Source organism: Myotis myotis, unplaced genomic scaffold, assembly GCF_014108235.1.
Source record: "Myotis myotis isolate mMyoMyo1 unplaced genomic scaffold, mMyoMyo1.p scaffold_m19_p_16, whole genome shotgun sequence".
NCBI classification, from domain to species: domain Eukaryota; kingdom Metazoa; phylum Chordata; class Mammalia; order Chiroptera; family Vespertilionidae; genus Myotis; species Myotis myotis.
Window position 1 is genome coordinate 21430211 of NW_023416320.1, and position 19117 is coordinate 21449327.

Sequence of the window (19117 nt, forward strand, 5' to 3'; positions counted from 1 at the left end):
ACTGGGGATGTGCCTGCAACCAAGGTACATGCCCTTGACTGGAATCGAACCTGGGACCCTTCAGTCCGCAGGCTGACGCTCTATCCACTGAGCCAAATCGGTTAAGGCTCCAATCTCATTTTAAAAGAAAAGTGAGCAACATGTTCTCAAACAGACTCTCTCCAGGTTGAAATAAAAAACAGAACAAATTATAGCGGTACCTTGCATTTTGGAGTGGCTCCATAAAAAATTATGGAATACAGAGCCATACTTAGCAGGGACAAATAAATGAATTGTGGTCAATTAGTAAAATCATCGGCATTATCAGCATCACTGTGGATTTTAAAATGCATTCAGTAAATGGTAAAAACAACAACAACAGGGAACAGAGAATAAATGGTCTGAAACAAGCGGTTCAATTAGAATCTGTGGTTGTCTATAAATATATAACCTGCAGCCCTAACTGGTTTGGCTCAGTGGATAGAGCGTCAGCCTGCGAACTGAAAGGTCCCAGATTCGATTCCGGTCAAGGGCATGAACCTTGGTTGTGGGCACATCCCCAGTAGGGGGTGTGCAGGAGGCAGCTGATCGATGTTTCTCTCTCATCGATGTTTCTAACTCTCTATCCCTCTCCCTTCCTCTCTGTAAAAAATCAATTAAATATATATATATATTATAATTGGAATTATATATATATCCTGCAGTTTTATGAATGACCTTTTAGGTCAGTGGTTCTCAACCTGTGGGTCGCGACCCCTTTAGCGGTTGAAAGACCCTTTCACAAGGGTTGCCTAAGACCATCCTGCATATCAGATATTTACATTACGATTCATAACAGTAGCAACATGACAGTTATGAAGTAGCAACGAAAATAATTTTATGGTTGGGTCACAACGTGAGGAACTGTATTTAAAGGGCCAGAAGGTTGCGAACCACTGTTTTAGGTGATCTTGCTCAGTAACTTCCCCAGGTCACCACAATCATTCCCAACCATTTCTGGATCAGCCCCCTGTATTCTATCAATTTCTCGGTGCCCCCTGTCCCTGCCCCCTGGCTTACCTGTAGTGTCGGGAAATCTCTTCTTCCACCTGGGTAATGAAATCACATTTGGTACATGAGTGTTCCTTGCTTTCCTTGACAGCCGGCGGCCCGTCCGATGCTCCTTGCAGATGGTTGGCTTCCTGTTTGACGTCCGATGCCTGGGACTCGTGAACGCTCTCGTAATGAAAGAGGAGCACATCCACGTCGGGGGTGGAGAACGAACACTGGTGGCACTGGTGTTTGACTCGCGAGCTCCCGGCCGCCCCAGGAGACAAGTGCAAAAGCAAGAGCGCGCAGTGGGAACAATTACTTTTTCTACAGGCGAACGGGTAAGTGATTTCTCCAAGGTGCTTTTCTGGGCTGCAGAGGCCTCTGGGACAGAATGGACAGTGCTTGATGGTACACTTGTGGATGTTATGGAGCTGCTGATAGTGACGGAGGAGTGGCCCCACGACAATGACATCGGGGCCGTGGCTTTTGGAATATCTGAAGTCGCAGAACTGACAGTTGTAGCTGGTCACCACATTCTCCTCCGCCCCCTTGCTGGAGAAGTCCTTCTTTTTAGTCCCGCTGGAGCCCTTCTCTGCCTTGGTCATGGGCTCCCCTTCTGCACTTTTGGCCAAATCATTCTGATTAATGACGGAGCCCCTGGCAAGCTTGTCATTCAATTCTGGGTTCAGGCCGCTGGATGGCGCTCCTCCGTGCTGCTTGCCATAATGTTCTAGCAGCTTCAGTGAGCTAGATGACTCGCAGCTGAAACTACAAAATTTACACCAGTAGTAGCTGGTGGCCTCTGTACCATTTTGTCTCGAGGAATCAAGGGGCTTGATGGGCACTGAGTAGCCAACAGGAGTGTCATCGCCCGCCTTGACCGTGATCTTGTCCTGCCACTTTCCCAAGTCTCCAGAATCACTGGATCGAAGTGCAGGGATGGACTTGTTAGAGTTTTTCTCTGAAGGTTTGGCACCCTCAGAGGAGGGGAGAGGAGCTTTGATTTTGTTCGGGTGAGTCTGAAGAAAATGTTGTTCTAGTTCAGTTGAAGAGTTGCCCATGTAAGTGAAATTGCAGAATTTACAGCGGAAGTACTTGGTGTTGCCTTGGCAATCTGGTGTTTTCCGTCCAATGCCGATGAAGGTTCCACCTGAAGTGACCTGGTATAGAAGAGACGGATGTTACTTTACAAGGTGTCATGAATGCCATGCTCTGCGTAGGAGGGAGGAGAGGGCACGGGCAAGTGTTCCACATAAAAGAATACAATAGTACTTCTGCTTATTAGGAAATCACTTGAATAATCAGAGCCAAATAAATCCACTCTCCATTATTCAACAGCTACTCGATGAGAGGCTCATTATGTTAAACATTTCGGGCCAAAGTATCAGAAGAGTGTAAGTAGTAAAAGGACTAGAACTAATTCAAAGGATTTAATAAGATATACTTTTCAGGAAAAAAAAAAAAGGTGAAGAAAACCATTTTCTACAAAGTAGGTTTTACTACTGCCTCCTTCAAATCCACTTCCTACAAAAGCATCCAGACCATGTGGGTATTTTTCCTGACAAAACTAAGTGTTGCTGTCAAAACCGGAGGCAGTTGCTCAGAGATTACTCAATGCAGAGGTTCTTCAAGGGAATCCTCTATTCAGCTTCTACAGCAATGAGACTGCAGGCCAAGATGACATTCATTTTTGGGGGTAAAACAATGATACTGACACGACCACTCAAAATGGCTTATAATTATAGAGCCTGAGCATGCATTCTAAGGCTAAAAGTGAAATGAATGCAGTGGGCTTGAGGTCTTGGTGAAGAAGCACCAATGTAAAGGTTTGAAATGTTTCCCAGTGGAGGACAAATGAAAAAAAGAAAACAGAACAGGGATGCATTAAAGTTCTATCTCCTAGCAAAGGCCCAGCCCCTCCTAAGAGGATCGTTCAAAGGCCAAAATGCAAAAATTCTACCATAAAAATCACCACCGCTTTGCATTTTCATTATAAATGTGTATAGTATCTAGGCAAGAAGGCCTTCAAAGGGCACTTTATATAAAATCCTCACTCCCTCTCCGGTGTGCACGTCAATGGGCAGTTTACTAAGGGCCACCACCGAGCAGCCAAAATTCCTGGTTTAAAATAGAGTCTTTGACTGAAATGCTCCAAGGAGGGAGAGAGGTTTGCTTTCATCTATCAGAGAGTTTTTGAGTGTTTCCAGGACCAGATGTCATACAGTAAGCACGTGGCATAATCATGTTCCGCCTTCTTCAACAGCTGCTCAAAAATGACATGTGTGATCACTGCTCATACCCAAATCACACCAGGAGAAAAGTCTCAAGCTTCTCAAAATCATGTAAAAGGTTCTAGTTGATATGCAGACAGTATTCCTCCAACACACTGAGAGGGATGTCTGTACCGCGATTGCACAGGACTAAGACTGAAGTCCATTCTTCACTTAGAGACAGTAGTGACCGTGATCAAATGACGTAACCTCTCTGAACAGTAGCTTCCTCCACTGGGGCAACCTCTACATGTATTTCCAATATTACAGTTGTAGGGCATGCACATGAACACATCAAATAGCTCAACATGTACAGTACATCGAGACAATCATTTATGAAGGTCTCCCACCGCCTTCAAAGGAAGGAGGACAACGTTTCATTTTGACAATGTCTATACCCACCATGGCAAGCGCACAGATTTCAGCCTGTCACCAGCAGAGCATCAGGTAACTAGAAGGGGAAGAATGGGCCCCCCTCTTAGGCAGCACCTACCAATCAGCGATGTGACAGACGTCAGAGCCAGACCCCATGAGGACACAGTCGAGTCATCACCTTAACCTAGCACTGCAGTGACTAAAGCAACTAAAGTTTGCCCCAAAATGGAATGCATTTTATAAAGCCAACTTTGGAAAACATAATTACTCAGTGTTACATTCCTTTCTCTTTCCAAAAAAAAAAAAAGATCTACATTCTGGTCATGGTGAAATATAAGTGATGTATATCATTTAAATGCCCTTCTAAAATAAAATGTAGTTTATTAATTTAGGAGACCATGCCTAAGACAATTGACTACATTTTATTTTCATGATTCCCAAACGTTAACGTAAAACAATTATTTTCTAGGTTAAACATAAATACACAGCAAGAACAGCTCTGCAAGGGAAGTGTGTGCAGTAAGTGTTTATTGGACATTATTGCCAGGAAATAGAGCTACACATTCAAAGAATTATCTCAAACTTTTCAAATAGTTAAACATAGCAAGAAATAGAAAAAAACATATTCCCTAGCTATGATTATACTAGGGAAGAGATCAGAAGCAGAATAAAGATGATAAGTTTTGATTTTTCTTCTTTTGCTAACCAGAACTTTAATTGTAACCCATTAATTCAGTAGTCCCTTTGATAGGGTTATTCACACTTTACAATTTCTACTAAACTGTAAATTCTGTTTGGACCAACTCTTGATGCATCCAATCAGTAGTTAAGTAGCTACTGAGAGTTTAACTGTGCCCTCTCCGTGATAAATATCAGTTTACAACCGTAAACAAGCTAGACCACCTCTCTGCCTTTAAATTACTCATAGTTAAAGACCAAAATTTGTAGATAAAATCCTTTAGTCATTTACATTCACCTTTACTTGCATTTGTTTGTTCCTGAGGGAAATTCTATAAGTCAAATTCTGTGGAAAGATACATTATGCAATCTCCTGGCACCTCCGTATCCTCATCCTCACAGATATAATCAATATTGTACGCCTTGCCATTTTATAGGATTATTGTGAAGGTCAAGGGAGTAAATGGACCTGCAAGTGATTTGCAAAATCTAGGTCAGTGAGCTCCAAGAGAACTTTCCGAGATGATGGAAATGTCCTGCAGTTACCGTGCCCGTGGCGGCCACTAGCACATGTGGCTATCGAGCACATGAAATAGGGCCAGGGCAGCTGAGGAACTGCCTTTTTAATGTAAGCAGCTTTTATACATTTTTCATTCATTTAGTTTTCATTAACTGAAATTTAAAGAGCCACATGTGACTAGTGCAGTGATGGGGAACCTAAGACACGCGCGCATCAGAGGTGACACGCGAACTCAATTTTTGGTTGATTTTTCTTTGTTAAATGACATTGAAATATATAAAATAAATATCAAAAATATAAGTCTTTGTTTTACTATGGTTGCAAATATAAAAAAAATTCTATATGTGACACGGCACCAGAGTTAAGTTAGGGTTTTTCAAAATGCTGACACGCCGAGCTCAAAAGGTTCGCCATCACTGGACTAGTGAATACCACAGCAGACAGTACGCTCTATAGTACCAGTCACATAAACAGAATTACTATTGAGTGAAATGAACTATCTGGCTGAATTTATCCTGCCAATGGGATGAAAAGACTGAACAGATGAGCACATGGAGAAATATCTCACTAAGGGCCCTGAGTCACCTGGAATAAGCAAGCGATAGTAATTCATGGCCCCATTATTATGGACTCAACCTGACACATAGGGCCTTCTTCAAAAAATAGAACAAAATCCATCTTTTGCCCAAAGACAAATTACTATGAAGCCGCTGCTGGAGAATTAGTTATATAAAGAAACAGCCATGTTAATGCATGAACAAGAACATATTTTAAATTAATTTTCACTGGTTAAGAACATAATGGCTTTTTATTCTATTTTAACCTTATATTTTAAAAACGATTCCTTCTATAAGGTATATTCCATGGCTTTAATTTATAACTCACATACATAGAGGTCTTTTCACAAGAATGTTTCAGCATATAAACTAAAAATATAAGTGGTTGGCTTTTTTTCAAGGTCTTTAACCCTCAATTTATTTCTCCCTTCTTAATAATATGGAACAACCTGTAAGAATAATTTAAATTAATATGTCACAGGAAAATATTTTTTAAAGCCTCAGAACTCTTAAAATGACACTTTAGCACATGTACTTCTGTTCAATGGAACAAAAAAAGTTGTTTAACTAAACACAAACTCTTCCTTAGATGCGGTTCATTTTCAAGGACTATAATTGGCAGTAACAGAGGGACAATTAGGAGGGTGCTTATTTAAAAGGGCTTGAGGTTATGGGCTGATAGTCAAAAAAAGTAAAACCTTAACAATAAAAAGTTCAGGTGTTAAAAAAAAATCACTGTTCAAATACTGACGTTACAAATAACGTGAAGTAATCTGTAAGGGCCAATCTTGACTGAAATTAACTATAGTCAGTATTAATGTGCTAATCTACAGAGGGGATGTTTCTGCGTAGTACTATGCTTCAAAAAACACTGGAGCATATAATATGCCTTAATGATGTATCGTGATGGAGACTTTAAAAAAAGTTCAATAACAAGTCTAATTAGATGTCAATCATCTCGGTCTCATGCCGTCACAGCCACTTCCTTGTGTCACTGGAACAACTGGAATAAACACCCTACCCATTTGGATTTAGAAGCACCAACAAATATTTAAATTTGTATGAGGGGAAAATTTCTTTTTATTATGTTTATTGATTTGAGAGAGAGAGAGAGAGAGAGAGAGAGAGAGAAACATCTATGGGAGAGAGAAACATCCACTGCCTCCTGCACCTCCCCTACCGGGGATCCAGCCTGCAACCCAAGCATGTTCCCTGACTGGAAATCAAACCAGTGGCGTTTGGGTCCATGGGACAACACTCATCCAACTGAGCCACACCAGCCAGGGCATAATGGGGCAAGTTTGAGGGGAAAATACTGCATCTTCTTAATTACACACATTTTTATCACCATCTTTTTTAATTACAGTAATCCACAGTCAAGCCCCAACCTCGTTTCTCATTTTATTCAGTTTAATACTGAACTAATTCTCTACGGTTATTTGGTATTGGGGCTGACAGAATAGCGATAAATCTCAAAGTCAGTCTCAATAATTTGGAAGACAATCTTTGGGGGAGAGGGGGCGGAACACAAAACAAAACAGAAAATGCAGCGCAAGTGGATTACAAAACGGTATATTTTCCATGTACTGACTCACCACCGCTACCGGCTCATAATGGAGATAAATAAAAATTGCATGTGTTCTCTGAAGAGTGTCTTAATGGGGAAAACAGAGTCAAATCACTGTGTAGCATCCTTCCTCCAGGAAAGGGTGCTTTGTTGCATGCCTACTGTGCCAAGCACTAGGCATACACACAGAATCAGCACAGTCCAGAACCCCAGCCAGATGTCTGTAGTTTAGTACAGACAGCTCACAAGTCAATCGATGACAACAACAGTGGAATATGTGCTTCTGCTGAGAGATGTACCGAGTTCCATGACAACACAGAGGAAGAGACCTAACCTACACTGACAGGCCAGCAAAGGCTTCCGGAAGGAGGTGACAGCCCAGCTGCAGACAGATGAATTGGCATTTGAGATGAATCTCAAAGGCAGTGGTCATGGAAAGGTTTTTCAGGTGCAGGAAATAAAATCAGTAAAGCAGAAATAAGGGTGAAACAAGGGAAGTCGTTCTCAGGAAATGTGGAGGGATCCTGGGGGAGGGGTGAGAAAGAATTTGGAAAAGGAATGTCTTATTGGAAAGTCTATATATGATTATACAGGTTTAAATAAAATGATAAGGTTTTTATACAAAGTAGACCTACACTTCCTACAAAATGTAGGAAAATTGATCTATAAATAAAAATTTTAAAAATTAAAGAAAGGGAAAGAGGAAAGAGGGAAAGAAGAAAGAAAGGGTAGAGAAGGATAGAGAAAAAGAAAAGAAAGGGAAGGGAATTGAGAAGAGAACAGAAGAGAAGGGAAAAGAGAAGAGAACAGAAAGAAAAAAGAAAATACGTAAAGAAACCACTAAGAATTTACTAAGTAAGCTTGAAGGGTGTTGGTAGTTAAAGAATAAAGAAGAGGAAACAAACCAACCAATTGCTTGGGGAGAGATACCTATCAGAAAGAAATCCCAGTAGCTGACATTTCCAGTGGGGACTGACTAGAAAATGGGAGAAGAGAACAAAGGATGGTTTAAAAAAATGTTGCATGAGAGAAGGAACTAACAACTTTAGTTTTACACAGGTTGACTTTGAGATGCCAGTGGAATAACCAAGGTGCAGCTACCCATCAGCTGGAAAAACAGGTCTCAGAACAAACCATTGTTTATTATAAAATTCCCAAATATGTTACTGGGCCCATGAAAGAATCCCAGTGTCCTTCACTCCTACATTAGCAAATCATCTAATACTCAAGGAGAACAGCAGGTAGATAAGTAAACCATTTCTGCGTTCTCGAGCTCCTCACTGTAGCCCACACTTCCCTCACACTCGGAATCCAGGGAAATCAATCGCCCAGCCCCATGCATGGGTGGGGTATGTGATACACTCAAATTCCACACTCTACGTTTCCGCTGCCTACACTTCTTACGAAATGTAGGAAAATTGATCTATAAATATTGTTTTAATTAAAAATTCCATATTCACTCCTAAGCAAAGTTAAATTTTCATTACACAGCCTTGGACACCACTAATGCATCTCCTTACCATTTAATTTTCACAGACAAACCAACCTGGATTGTGCCTAGTAACTAGAAGAGGAGAATACAACTCTCAGACCACATGTCAAACCATAAATTCCTAAAACAAAGTTCTCCAAAAGAGGGGAATATAAATAAATCAAATACGTGGGTGAAATGCCGCTGAATTTGGAGACCAGACGTTGCATCACCCTTGATTGATCAGATCAAAAGGTGGCACTTGCTCACTCTGTCTGAACTAGTTTCTGTAGCAGAAGTACCAATGAAAATGAATCACAGTAATTTAAAAAAAGACAAATCAGCAAAATTAATTTCCTTTTCAGTGATTTCAATTATAAGCCTAGCAAGTTCTAATAAGGCAGCATTACATGACAGATAAAATAACCACAAAGAAATCACTTATGTCCCCATATTCATTGCGATTCACACATTGTATACATCACAACCCTTGTGTGGCAGCTTACATCTCCTCCCTTTCTTGCAGTTGGCCTATGTTCCATTGCTATTCTAGTTGTAATAACCAGTCTTATATTTGGAAAGGCGCTATACCATAGCGGTTAAAGACAGGCTTCCATAGCCTATCTACCCTGGTGTACACACCCTTTACCCCACTTACACAACAATGTGATCTTGGGCAGGTTACTTTAATTCCTCTATGCCTGTTTCCTCATTTTTTAAAATGGACATAATGGTAGTGTCAACTTCAAGGCATTTTATGAAGATGAGTTAATTAGTACATGCAAAGAGCTTAGAGCTACACATGCACATATGAAACCTTTAATAAATGTTATTATTAGAAGAGAATCCAAAATTAAAGGGGGAAAAACAGAAGATATGTGCAATTTTGATTATGTAAGCTATCAGATGAAAGAAGAATAGATCAAATGAAAGGTAATACAAAAATTAATTTTACATTTGACTTTCAATTAAAATTAAACAAAGGTCTTTTCTGATACTCTGAAAATGCACACTTACTTCAAACTTTAAAATCCTAGGATGAAGAATTCAAGAGGTCTATGGCCTAACAAGTCTCAGAAATAGACTCCAGGAAGGAAACTGAAAAATGAGAGGGAATTACTCTTTCTCCAAACTTTCCTGTGGTTAGCACACTACTTATAATCCCGTGTTTCCAACAGCTGCATGTATAAGGTAATTACAATGACCCAAGAAACAAAAAGCACTAAATAATCAGTGACTTGATAAGGTTAGAAGAGCAAGCCATTAGAGGATAGAATTTTTATTGAGTTAAATAACATTAAATTCAATTGGATGCACTGATAACCATTACTTCTTCTAAACATTCTGCCCAGAGAGAAATACTGACATTCAAGAAAGTGATACATGTTCTTTAAACAATAGCACATAAACCCCAAATCAAAGAGGCATTGACATTTATCCTCCTGACCCTCATGTAACACAGCCAAATGGAGATTTAACCATCATGCAGGTAAAGGGATTAGTGAAGATGGTCCAGCTACTCTACTCCACCTGGGTGGCTGCACTATCCAGCTCGGCCGTCTCCAGGATGAAAATAGTCTGGTAAATGCCAGAACTTTGCTTTGTTTTATGGCCTTAGGGTGAGCATATGTTTTATTTTGCACACTTTATTACTTGTTAAAGAGACACAGTCCTGAATACAAGTATGGGTTATATGCCAAACACTCGGTACTCTATAGACAGTCTGAAGTGATTAAAGTCTCATTCACCAGTTGTTCTGAAGTACAATTGTCCTCAACTCAGAAAAAACAAAGAAACAGAACCTGCTAAGATCTACAACTTCCCTCCTACTCCAGATCAAAGGAAACTGCGAGGCAAAAAATAAATATTTGGAAATAAAATTCAAGAAAAGTCAAAATAGACCCAAATGAGATTAATGTTCTCTGATTTTTTTTTTCCCAAGACCAAACTGTAACCCCCTGTTCAAATGAATGTACTGGCATATGTTAAGGATCTTTAAAGCTCAGAGTTAAATATGTTGAAAATATGGATACAAAGGATGACTTCCTATCTCTAAAATCTGTTCTTCCTGCTTCTAACATGACATATTGTGCAACTCTGATAAAAATATTTACAGAACAGAAATGCAGTGCTCTTAGATCAAACACAAGACAGTTACTGGTAAGTTAATAGTGTCATTCTTTGGGGAACCTTAGAATTTCATGAAGGGCCAAAATGAACTTAATAGCTGGAATCTGATAGCTACCTTCTTGGAGTCCTGAATAATGTGGAATCGCAGAAAAAGGCTTAGTCATCTGAAAAGGCAACATACACATCGTGAGCACTTATAAACTCGGGATAACTAACCACTTTCCCGTGGGAAGCACAACTTGACAGGACTCCAACTTTTATAACCTGGTCTAAGGGCTCAGAGTCCCCCATAAAGATGACACAAACGTCCTGATGCGCAGCACATTAAGCCCTAATGAAACAGCACAGTCCGTGTTTAACAACTCAGGCCTCCATTCGACGATGGTTTAAATATAAGCATAATAAAGCAGATTAAAAAGAAAGAAGCTGTAATTACTTTTTGAAGAACTCAATCTCTTGTCCTATTATTGCTCTCTCTGTGAGCCTCAAAGTCTGAATATAGGTAGTAAAAATTACATGAAGGGCTTACCAATCACGCCACATCCATTATTTTTAAAGATTTAAGCATAATCATTGATAAAAACAGGCAGGGAACATTTAAAACCTGAGGAACTAATATCCAGGTCAAGTCACGTAGCTCTGAGCTAGTGAACATATCTGCATTCTATCATTTAGCTGATGTATCTTTTCTAGTTTTTCTTGGTAAAGAATCCACAGAGCTTCTGATTTCAGGGCGGGGCACACACCTCAAGGTGGTGTGCGCATTTGATTTCCACAGACTCAGAAAAGTCTATCCCGGTTTTATAATGGCCCTTTAAAGTGACTTCCATTATCCAGCTGAGGCTCTATCTACCTTGCAGTGCAAAGTGACACTGCTATTTGACATTCTTTTTACAAATGTGTAATTCTTTGACTTCATTACTGCTAATAAAATTGTCACAGAGGTGGATATTGTCGGTACAAATATGTCTAAACTTCAATTAGTCCTGCAAATATATGTTAAGTTATCTGAACTTGGAACTGGAAATCTTAAAATTTGTTTAAATGATTTCTTCTTCCCAACTGTATATCTCATGTTTGCACGCAAATCAAATTATTTAAAACCAACCATGTCAAACCAAAATATAGATCAAAGCCACAGAGTTCTTAAGTCCTGTACTCTGTCTCCTGTTCCTTTTTTCTTGGCCTAAAATGTCATAAATCTATCATTAACCACCAACTGTCCTGAGTGTTAAAAAAAAAAAAAAAGCCAACTTAATTGAAAAAGATCAATGAATTGCTCATCTGTTACTTCAATTAGCTTAAGTTACAGATTGATCTAAGTAATTCCTAGAATTGAATGATTACTGTCTGCAATAGTCTTACTTACCAACATCTTTTTTTATCAGAACACACATGCCATTAATATACCCTAAATTTCTGATGAAAATGCATTGAAGAAATTCTACCATCAGCAGTTTATCACCCACAGCTCTTAGCCTCCACACAATTCAAGTGACAAGTCGAGAAGCCCTCAAACAGCATTTCAGCAACACAGACGTGTGGAAAAAGGGGGAGTTTCAGATGTGCTTTTATTCGATTTATGCATCCAGGGAAGCTGTTCAATATTTATCTCAGCATAAAAATATTAACAAGTTACTTATCTTCAGACATGTTTTTGCATCAACATCTGGTATATGTGCAAAGTAGTCAGGATTAGCATTTGGCCTACAAGAATATTTGGTGTTCTCTTCCCAAATTGGAGAAAGTTAACTCTCTTTAGACCTGTTTCTGAATCCAGTTGTGTTTCTGAAATAATTGCCCCCTTTTCCCACAGATTGCTTTTTTTCTGTTTAGTCATATTATTTCTCTTTGAGGGGAAAAAAAATAGATCTTAACAAGATTATCTTCCTGTATGTTCTTCCCTGCCACTTTCTGTCTTCTTTACTCTGGGCTTCTGCAAGGATTTAGTAGATAGCACAATCGAGGATCAGCTGTTTTATTTCTAGTTCTATTAGTTCAAACTCAGATAGCTCACACATCTGTTTTATTTCTAAGATCACTGCCCAGGAAAAGTGTCCAGCTCATTCTACCCAAACATAAACTTTACTATAAATAACTGAGAACCTAACAAATAACCATTTGGGGGAAATGGAAGTGTGTTTAAAAATCTGAATTCTTCCAAACTATAGGCCTTAGTAATCTTCCTTTTAGAGCCTTCCTGACAGCCCAGATCAGCTTCCCTCAGAAGTCGTCCCCAGAGTGAACAAACTGAAACTCCAGCCGGAAATCCAGGTATTAACATCATATTACTTGCTAATTATAAAACGCCATTTCACATACTGACATTATTCACTTCTAGGCCTTTTATCTAAAACACATTTTACAATCATAGTTTGACAGCAGAGTGTACCTGACATAAGGCAGTGGAATGATCTTTAATGAGACTGCAGTTCAAAGCATGTAGCTTTCATGCATAATAGCTATGTTGACTTAATTTGCTGCTCCACGGAAATAATTCTATTTGTGGAAATTCACAAAGTAAGATGGAATTTTTAAGAGAGCTTTACAAGATGAAATTGGCTTTTCAAGAGTTCTTTATATCTCCCTTAAAATGATAAGATTGCCATTGTGACCTTTTCAAAGGACTTGGAAATTTCTCTTCTGATTCTTCTTCTAAGGATTGCAAATATGTTCACTACCTCTTATTTATAACCCCCCTTGCCTGCCTGGCTTGATTGACACTAAGTCAATAGACAGGTCTGGATCAAATGCACTGTAGCTATGGAGTTGATAAAAACGTTTGATAATTTCAAAAATTTAGGAAGCCAATTAAGTGTGATGTGATTTCATTAGTTCTCTGATACTTCTTCTAATCACCCCGAAAGAAGGTTAATATTAAACCTAATATGCTTTGAAATCTGGCCTAATAACACAATAAAAATCTACACACTATAATAGAACCTAATTTAGTTTTCTCAAGTTGACCGTGAGTCTTGACTATGCTTAAAATAAAATAAGTACATTTCTTTAGAGTCTGTTCTGCAGTTCACTCTACTTGAAATGGCTTTTTTTTTATTGTACATATGCCGTAACCAAGAGACAGAAGAGGAGATCAAAAAGGTATGCCACGTTTACTAAAAGTAGATATCTAAATTACTACTAAATGCTTTCATAAATTATTATTTTCCTTACCTGCAAAAAGGAATGCTTTACTGGCCCATATCAAGGACATTCCGGTGTCCCTAAGTACTTACAATCACCTTGACTTCTTTTTCATCAATGTCATTTTATTTCCAAATTTTCACTTGCAATTATGTTGTCTTTTCAGTAATTTATCTCTATCCGTCAACATGACCTAAATCTAGTCCAAGTTGATGTTGGGCTGAATATAAAATCAAATTCTAATCCAAGACACAGGAAAAACCCTTACTGAAGGAAAGACTATACAAAGACTATAGCAAAAGACAATCAATCTAAAACTAGAACAAAGTATGAGTCACTACCATGTAGACCCATAAAGATTAGTACCATTTTTCAGAAGACTGAAAAAAAAATCAAATTAACCATGAAATATAGACAGGTCTAGATCAAATGCACTGTAGCTATTGAGTTGATAAAAATAACTGATATTTTAAAAAATGTAGGAGGTCACATCCAAAGCCTAGCTGTTTCATGAAAAGACTTTTCCCAACATCATAGAAATATTGGGATTAATTTCCATGATGAGAGGCTAAAGATAACCCTCACTACACATTTGGATGACAGAGCCAATGAAGCATGCTCCTCTTTTCTGCTGGATCTAGCCAGCTACTACCCCTTGGGTATTGGGAGCGTAACTTTTACATGCATGTAAGAATTCACATTTCATTAGTAATAACTTTTTGTGTACAAAGAGATCACAATACAAAGCACAAACCTGCACATCATAGGTCCCATTTAGTAAAACAGGCCTTGAAGAGTTGATGTCCTGCAGCACACCAGAAAGCACGGAGCGGTTGACCTTCTGGAAGTCTTTGGAATGGCTGAACTGCACCATGTTATGAAGGGCTAAGATTTTGCTGTCCAGCTCAGCATCCTGCCTGGTGCGGTTATGCAGTCCTAAGTGATACTTTCGGAAGTGCTTAATCAGATCTGTGGGGTCGTTGCCATAGTAACCATATCCACAGATATTGCATTTAAAGTCCTGAAGCTCTGGAGACAGAGGTGCCGGGTCTGGGTTGTCATTTACCAATAAATCAGTTTTGGATTTATTCAGTCTCACACCCCCATCTGAAGGCACTTGTGGGTTTTTGGAGGCCACTGCAACTGGGCTCGAGCCTTGACAATTGGCTTGACCACTCTGCGCTTGCCCTGTTTCCTCGGCAGCCTTTGGTGACATCTTAGGGTCTTCCTGCGTCTCCAAGGAGTCCCCGGATGGGGTGCAGGCCATATCTTGAGGGTCATCTGCCTCTGCTCTTTGAGGAGACTTCAAGGGCTCACCGACTCCCCCAGCAGCTGGAGCTGAGAAAGCCAACATATTTCTATCTGTCACCTCATCATGTGGGTAGGAGGGAAGGTTTCCTCCCTTACTGGGGCTTTCATAATTGAAGCCAGGCTTCTCACTCAGGACTGAGCTTGTTAAGTCCTTCTTACTGCTGGAAGATGGATCTTGAACATGCAAGTTCTGTTCCTCCTTATTATTTAGTTCTGCAGCATCACTCTGTTCCGTATTTTCTGACATCTGACCTGCAGAAAATGCTTTGTTCTTTGCTGATACCTTGCTTTCTGTACCTATAGGCTCCAGGGTCTGGCCCTCGCCTTCACTAGCAACGTTTCTCAGAGGGGGGTTCTTTTTCCGGACCATATCTGTAAAAACATAAGGAAAAAGGAGATACAGGGTTATTTGAAGGTTGCAGACATGTAATCTAATCTAGAACATTTTACTTATTCTATTCCAGGCTTGTTAAAGTGCATAATAAAAAACTTCCTCAAGGGGAAAAAAAACACACGACAACCCTCAGTTTTAAAAATAGCAAAAAATTGAGACTAAAGCCACCAATTAACATTTAGAAAATTTTTGTTGTAGAGTAGCTCATTTATTTTAAAATGGTTTTATGAATACTAAAGGATTAGTTATTACTAGCTCTATCCTTCCTATCAGTTATCATTTCCTGCCAATTATAATTTTGCTCAATTTCTTTCTTCAGTTATACTCGGTGATATATATATACATATGCTTGCATTCTTATACATGCTATATATTATGTAGAATGTGTATACGTATTATGTTTATAGACTATAGATGCATGTTTATGTTTATAGAATATATATTACATGTTTATTTTTGTATGTGTATATAAACAACGTAAATTGGAACTCGATACTGTTACACACTGTGCAACTGAGATATAAATATAGTTTCCACCAAAATATCATCATAGTCAAAATATAGAAATAGCCTGCTGTAAATGAAGTGAAAACTGCCCTAGTACTTTCAGCAATGAAGGATAAGAAATGTTTCGCCTCTGCCTGCTGTTAAATTCCTTGAAGCCCCCTTTGGGGCGGAGTGGGGGGGTTGCCTGAAGTTAGGAAGAGGCCCTGGTATGCATCAGAGTGGCCAGGCTGGGTTTTACTAGAACTCTCTCCAGAATGATGGGGAACCTAACTAAGCCCCAGGATTCCATGCACAGACTGATAGAAATAGTACCAATTCCACCATCAGGAACACACTGGATATCGACTAAAGTAAAATCTTAAATTAAACCACATGACCTTGTCATTTTATAGCTCAAAATGGCAAAATAATAGCAATTCCCTACGGTTCACCTTCACATGCTAGTTCAGCTGTGACTTTCACGTTGGTGGCATCAGTGAGCAGGGTCAAAATAAGAACACGGTGACAAATTCCTCTACTGGAGTCTAATGAATCAGAACTCTAAGTGTGTAAGGAATAAGAAACAATTTGTGTTGTGTCAATAAAGGAATGCAGCAACAAAGGCTCGTTGAGGATCGAGGTTCCTGGTGTGTGTTCCTTAACCTCCTCTCCCCTGGCTGAAAACCGATGAGTACTGGGTGAGGTTGTCACCCCAAATGTCCCGTGGAAAAACCCACCTATGACAGACTAATAAAATAAGCCTTCTGGGCTCGCCGACTCTGCCACAAGGACAGATTTAACAGTTAGTTGCACCATGACTACCCAAAACGTCCTGAGCAAATCCAAATTCATAAGATGTCTTAGTCATTTTCATCTATAACGTGTCACAAGTGCTGAGGGAACCACCCTGGCTTGGTATATCTGGGTGTGCCTTTGCTTCTGAAAAGCTGCTCAAGCAAAGTTTTTATCATAGGAATCACTAAGCCAAGATAATGTACTAGTTAGAGTATAAGAAGTCATTTATAAGATCAAAATCCACTCTATTGAATAATGTCAAAAGCAGTTAACCGGCCCAGCTGGCCTGGCTAAGTGGCTGAGTGTCCACGTAGGAACCAGGAGGTCACGGTTCGATGCCAGGTCAGGGCACCTGCCCAGATTTTGGGCTCAATCCCCAGTAGGGGGCGTGAAGGAGGCAGCCGATCTATGATTCTCTCTCATTATTGATGTTTCTCTCTCTCTCTCTCCCTCTTTCTTCTTCTCTCTGTAACCAATAAAATATATTTAAAGAAAATAGCGTAACTGTACTTAAGAAGTACATTGCTCTTCTTCTATACACAAATAGTGCTAGTCACCAAGTAGCCACAGAATTTCGTTCTTGGAACAGCAGCAGCAGCAACAACAAGCATTTATAGGATGAAGGGCTGAGGTCGGCGGTCAAGGGCAAGAGGCAGTGAACACCTGCCAGGCTTCTGAGGGGTGGGGCAGGGGAGGGAACGAGTCTTCACCTGTGGTGGCGTTACCGCTGGGCCCTAAACTGGAACACTGGTTAACTCGTTTGCTTTTTAAGGTTTGCATGCTAAGTGTCTTATTTGTGGATGTCAAAGTTTGAGGAGACATGTAGTTTTCTGTGTGGGAAGTGGTAGAAGTTAGGAACTTGTACCAACACATGGAAGACTTGAGAGCCATTTTACTGGTAGTAAAGAAAAGGACAACTAATTAATAAGAGGGAAGCTTAAGAAATCAGTAATCATTTAAAACACAAGAGTTTGAGTAGGAAAAATATACCTTTTAAACTTAGTTTGCACACTAAAACATTCTAAATTATGGAGCATCGGCCATCCCTACATGTAACAATGTGGTGATTTGGCACAGCCATTGTCTGCCTTTCCCTCTTGAACTTCCTGTGTGTTTTTTCCATTGCACATGATGCCTTTAGTAATACTGCAATTTAATTTTTGCTTGGACAAATACTGAAAAGCCACATCATTTAAATTTTGATACTTCTCCCTTAAGATAAATAAAATCTAGCAAGGATGCACCAAAGTGAAATTAATAAAGTTACACAAAAAAAAGATAAAAATCTAACTGAAAGGCAGGGTTCATGAAGAAATGAGAATAAAATATTCCAATTCATTAAGACTCTCCTTCCACTAGATTAAGAGAAAATTAAAATATATAGTAATGTCAAGGTAATTAGAAAAGCCAGCAGCATTTTACATAGCAAGGGAAAGAAGATAAAGTACTTAAAGTGAATATATATATATAAATATGTTTATATTGAACAAAGTAACTTGTTTTTCAGAACAACAAAAACAGTGGATTGTGCTCATTTATTGTGATTGTGAAGAAAAGTAAGGGTCATAGTTTAAATACTTCTCAACCAGCATCTACAGTGACTGAGGGAAAATGTGATTTAATTAAATTATCATTCTTTCAAATTTCAGCTCCTTCCTCTACCCAAAAACAGACCTTTAGAACCCATATGACTCACTGATTCCTTATGTTGAATAGAGCTCTTAATAATATATATCACAAAGAATGTTAACTGCTAAAACTTCAAAGAAGTCTCAGAAAGGTCATTTTGGTTTTATTTTTTGTAGTGGGGGAAAGGGGCCTGATCTTTTTAGTTGGGTTTAAAAGAAAATATCCTGGTTAATTTAGTTGACTACACTTTGAAGTAGCTATAGAAAAAAAATATAATTTTCTACTGGAATTATATCACCATAATTTTTCAGAATGACATATTATGTAAATATAAGCACATTTGCAATACTTCTAAGTGGAAGAAACTCCCCTAACAAATCATAAGTTAGATGCCGAAGGACTATAGCCACCCTCCAGTTATTATCTTTAAGACAAATAACAGATTGCACGATGTTTCACTGTGTGCCAAGAACTTTTCCAGTTAACATTTTCACTTGAAAAAATAGATCACATACTTGTAAAGTCATACCCAGCACTGACTTCATAAGGCATGTGGCTTTAGAATGCTTTCTACAAGTATTAATCCTATTAGTCAACTAGCAGGAGGCTAACGCAACTGTCTGAGAAGACGCTGGGAAGACACAGAAGACATTTTGAGAGCTGATCTGTACATCTGCAAAACAAAGCAAAACAAAAATATTTTCCTTCCTAAGTGATGTAAACACACTTCAATGTATCACACAGAAAATACATTCCCATGCCAGCGCCGCAGGCTGCTT

At 39.1% G+C, this 19117-nt stretch overlaps 1 protein-coding gene across 9 annotated transcripts in view; it reads right to left on the minus strand.

Annotated features, from left to right (window-relative positions):
* TRPS1 (transcriptional repressor GATA binding 1) overlaps nucleotides 1–19117 on the minus strand; it is a 230466-nt gene that overhangs the window by 170197 nt on the left and 41152 nt on the right. For 5 of the 9 annotated variants that reach the window (XM_036338100.1, XM_036338098.1, XM_036338103.1 and 2 more), the window contains 3 exons: nucleotides 18854–19011; nucleotides 14478–15406; nucleotides 1039–2171 (listed from right to left, as the gene is read on the minus strand). In XM_036338100.1, the coding sequence (XP_036193993.1) occupies nucleotides 1039–2171; nucleotides 14478–15406; nucleotides 18854–18890 (2099 nt within the window). In that variant the 5' untranslated portion in view covers nucleotides 18891–19011. Of the gene's footprint in view, nucleotides 1–1038; nucleotides 2172–14477; nucleotides 15407–16366; nucleotides 16624–18853; nucleotides 19012–19117 lie in introns of those variants that run through there. The other 4 variants (XM_036338105.1, XM_036338106.1, XM_036338104.1 and 1 more) reach the window with 3 other exon arrangements.